This window comes from Epinephelus moara, chromosome 21 (assembly GCF_006386435.1).
Source record: "Epinephelus moara isolate mb chromosome 21, YSFRI_EMoa_1.0, whole genome shotgun sequence".
In the NCBI taxonomy this organism is placed as follows: domain Eukaryota; kingdom Metazoa; phylum Chordata; class Actinopteri; order Perciformes; family Serranidae; genus Epinephelus; species Epinephelus moara.
In genome coordinates this window covers 1,825,330-1,828,915 of record NC_065526.1, presented here as the reverse complement: position 1 = coordinate 1,828,915, position 3,586 = coordinate 1,825,330, and the positions used below count along the sequence as shown (strand labels likewise).

General features: G+C 42.1%; 1 protein-coding gene across 1 annotated transcript in view; it reads left to right on the top strand.

Moving 5' to 3' along the window:
* phb2a (prohibitin 2a) overlaps nt 1–3,586 on the top strand; it is a 23,383-nt gene that overhangs the window by 7,894 nt on the left and 11,903 nt on the right. Inside the window, exons 5-7 of the mRNA XM_050032745.1 lie at nt 758–942; nt 2,509–2,638; nt 2,971–3,074. Of these exons, the coding sequence (XP_049888702.1) occupies nt 758–942; nt 2,509–2,638; nt 2,971–3,074 (419 nt within the window). The remainder of the gene's footprint in view (nt 1–757; nt 943–2,508; nt 2,639–2,970; nt 3,075–3,586) is intronic.

Sequence of the window (3,586 nt, the reverse complement as noted above, 5' to 3'; positions counted from 1 at the left end):
GCATTTGCCCCCGTTACCGTTTTAGCTCGTTTCGCGGCTGCCGGCTGCATCCGCCTCCCTCAATACTGAACCAATTTTAGAACGAGTTGTACCTATGAATCATACGCACACATACACATGGGGAAATAGGGCCCAGGTTGAAAAATACCTAAGTTATCTTTTAAGTGACAGAGTCTGCAGTGTAGGTCGCTCTCAAACCACTTTAAAACCAAACTCCTTGGTTTGGTTTAAAGTTCAGCAGCACAATTCTTAAGCAGAAAATTTTCAGTTGACTGCTACAAAAGGGTGAAAGAACGTTGCAGTAATCTAATCTATTGGAAATAAAAGCACAAATACGTTTATCAGTGTCTTTCTAGGACAGGAACAGCCGTACGTTGGTGATGTTTCTTAGGTGATATCAGATTATCAAATAGTTGCTGATTAATTGGCCAGAGCGGATAATCACCACATGATTTTGCCAGCTGACGTTTAGTTATAAAGATATATTTGAATCATTTGGAAATAGTGTCTCCATCAGAGTTTGTCCACGTTTATTTTACTATGTAAAATGGCCCCAACACGACATGTCTCAGTCAGTTTTCCTTAAAGAAAAAAGACTGATTTAATGGATCTTCGCCAAACACATTTGTTGGGTCATAATTAAACAGTATATTGAATATTCAGATGTGTCTCCAGGAGGAACCGGCCGTTACAACACAGCATCATGTCCGTCCTCCGTATCACAGCAGCTGTAAACATCTCCTCTGGTTTCTCTCAGACCTTCAGATGGTGAGCATCTCACTGCGAGTTCTGTCCCGGCCGCTGGCGTCCAACCTGCCCATCCTCTACCAGCAGCTGGGCCAAGACTACGACGAGCGCGTCCTGCCATCCATCGTCAACGAGGTGCTGAAGAGCGTGGTGGCAAAGTTCAACGCTTCCCAGCTCATCACTCAGAGGGCACAGGTACCAGACTCAGAACATACCACTGTGGTGTCTTCACGCTTTATCTAAATACAGCTACAGACAGTAGGGCTGTCAATCTTCCCCCAAAATCAGATTCGAATTTTTAATGTTTTTTTTTTTTTAGCTCATTGTATACACATACATACCAGCTTATTTGGGAATTCTACAGGATGCCAATTACATCATGCGTCCACTAGAGGGCATTCCAATCAAATCTGTTGTGTAGCATTTGCAAAACACTTTAGTTTTACCAACTCAATTTAAAACTTCAAGAAGGGAAATAGAAATATTAGGCCAGATGTATTGATATATAGAATAGAAACAATATAAGGCCAGAAATATTTAAGCAGTGATGTTTAATGGAGAAGCAAATATGTTGGTTCATTCAAACAAATACATATATTGATACTGTAAGTCTCAAAAAGACAACTCTTTGTCTAGAAAGACAAGCAGCCATTTTTCTCACTGCTATTAATAACACAAACAGTAAGTAAAGAAATTGTATCAAAACGAAAATAAAAGTGCATATGTCAGCAGCAGCATTTAAAACAGCAGTGTCAGCAGCAGCATATTGAGTGCCAGGTGGCCAGCGCGCACCGTTATTGGACAGCACATGGACACTCACCCTCTCGCGATTGGACTTTGAACTTATCCCACAGTAGTGGTACTGTGAGGTACCGTAGTACTACGGTACTCCAACAATGCTAGCGTGGGTGACAACCAATCATGTGGGACATGGTCTCAATTTGCGTGACGCATGAAAAGAGACAAAAATGCTGTGCAGTCCCACACAATGCGGGACGTCTGGTCACCCTACAGCAGCGCCTAACGTCACGACGTTGGTTTGTGTCATACAGGAAGTCAAATATTCTAACCTTAGTTTGAGAGTGAAGACGGATAAGAGATTAAACTCAAGTGTATCACTGCCAAGTTTAACGACGACCCATTCCTCATGCCTCAACCTGAAAAAAAATTTCTGGCTTAGGATTATTTATTTTATTTATTTATTTTTTTTTTGCTATCACCCCTGGCCTACTGATGGCTGACCCATCAGCTGCCGCCGTCACCAGAAACAGACGTCGCTTCACGTGACGCTTCAGAGGAAAAGGCGTCTCATTTCTCTCAAGACACACTTACTTGTTTCTTCTCTCCTCGCGTCTCATTCTCGCATCTCTGCCCTGTGTCTTACGAGGGCGGAGCTAAGACGCGAGGAAGAGATGCAAGTGAGGGAAACGTGGATGTGAGATCAGGTGCTGGGATGAACCCATAGATTTATATTAACATTAACTTTATGGCACCACAGTTGTGTTGGATTGCATTTTTCCACAATGCTGTCAGACACTTAGAATAACAATCTGAGCCTGTCAGAGACAAAACCAAACACTGTTAGTGGACGCTGCAGCGCTCTCTCTCCCTCAACACTGGACCAGTGTGAAAAATGTTTGTTCCCATTTGTCACATAGACACAAAAACATGGAAAATTTGAGTCCAGGTGGAAAAATACAGAAGTTACCCTTTAAATTGGTAACGCTCACACTGCTGCCTCCATTTTGTGTCCTCCTGCAGGTCTCTCTGCTGATCCGCAGAGAGCTGTTTGAGCGGGCCAAAGACTTCAACATCATCCTGGACGACGTCGCCATCACCGAGCTCAGCTTCAGTCGAGAGTACACCGCCGCAGTCGAGGCCAAACAAGTCGGTGAGTAGATCCTTGTAGGTAATTGATCAACTGTTTGGGAGTTTCATATATAAGTGAACACCAGATTTTATTAACTCTTCATGTGTTTTTTTGTGTAAAACTCTTGATCTGTAAAGTAACTAAATCTGTCAGATAAATGGAGTTGAGTAGAAACATGAAGTTGCAAGAAAAGAAAATACTCAAAGTACAAGTACCTCGGGTTTGTACTTAGTTACACTCCACCACTGGTTCAGGACTGATATGAAGAAGGTCTTAAAGGTTTCCACAATAAACTATACTATGAGTCAAATAAAGGTGTAATGTGATTGTTGTGTGTGTGTGTTCCTCTCCAGCCCAGCAGGAGGCGCAGCGAGCTCAGTTTTATGTAGAGAAGGCCAAACAGGACCAGAGACAGAAAATCATCCAGGCTGAAGGAGAAGCTCAGGCTGCAAAGATGGTGAGTTTATTATCATGTTAAAGGGTTTTTATTTTACGCTGACGATGGAACGTGTGGAGGTATATAAAGCTGAAATAAGAATAAAATACAAATTAGAAATTAAAATGCATACGAAGACAGTAATTAGAGGGTGAAGTGACAGTGGTGTTATTTGTGATGCTAAAATCAGTGTAATGTACAAAATGGTAGATTAAGTAGTACAACATACTGTGTTGTATGTAGAATCTGCAGTATGGAGCACATGCAGCATGTGTATAGTAGCTGTGGTATGTAGTGCCAGTAGTAATCAATCAATCAATCAATCAATTTTATTTATAAAGCCCAATATCACAAATCACAATTTGCCTCAGAGGCTTTACAGCATACGACATCCCTCTGTCCTTAGGACCCTCACAGCTGATCAGGAAAAAAACGGTAGAAACCTCAGGAAGAGCAACTGAGGAGGGATCCCTCTTCCAGGACGGACAGACGTGCAATAGATGTCGTACAGAACAGATCAACATGATAAATTA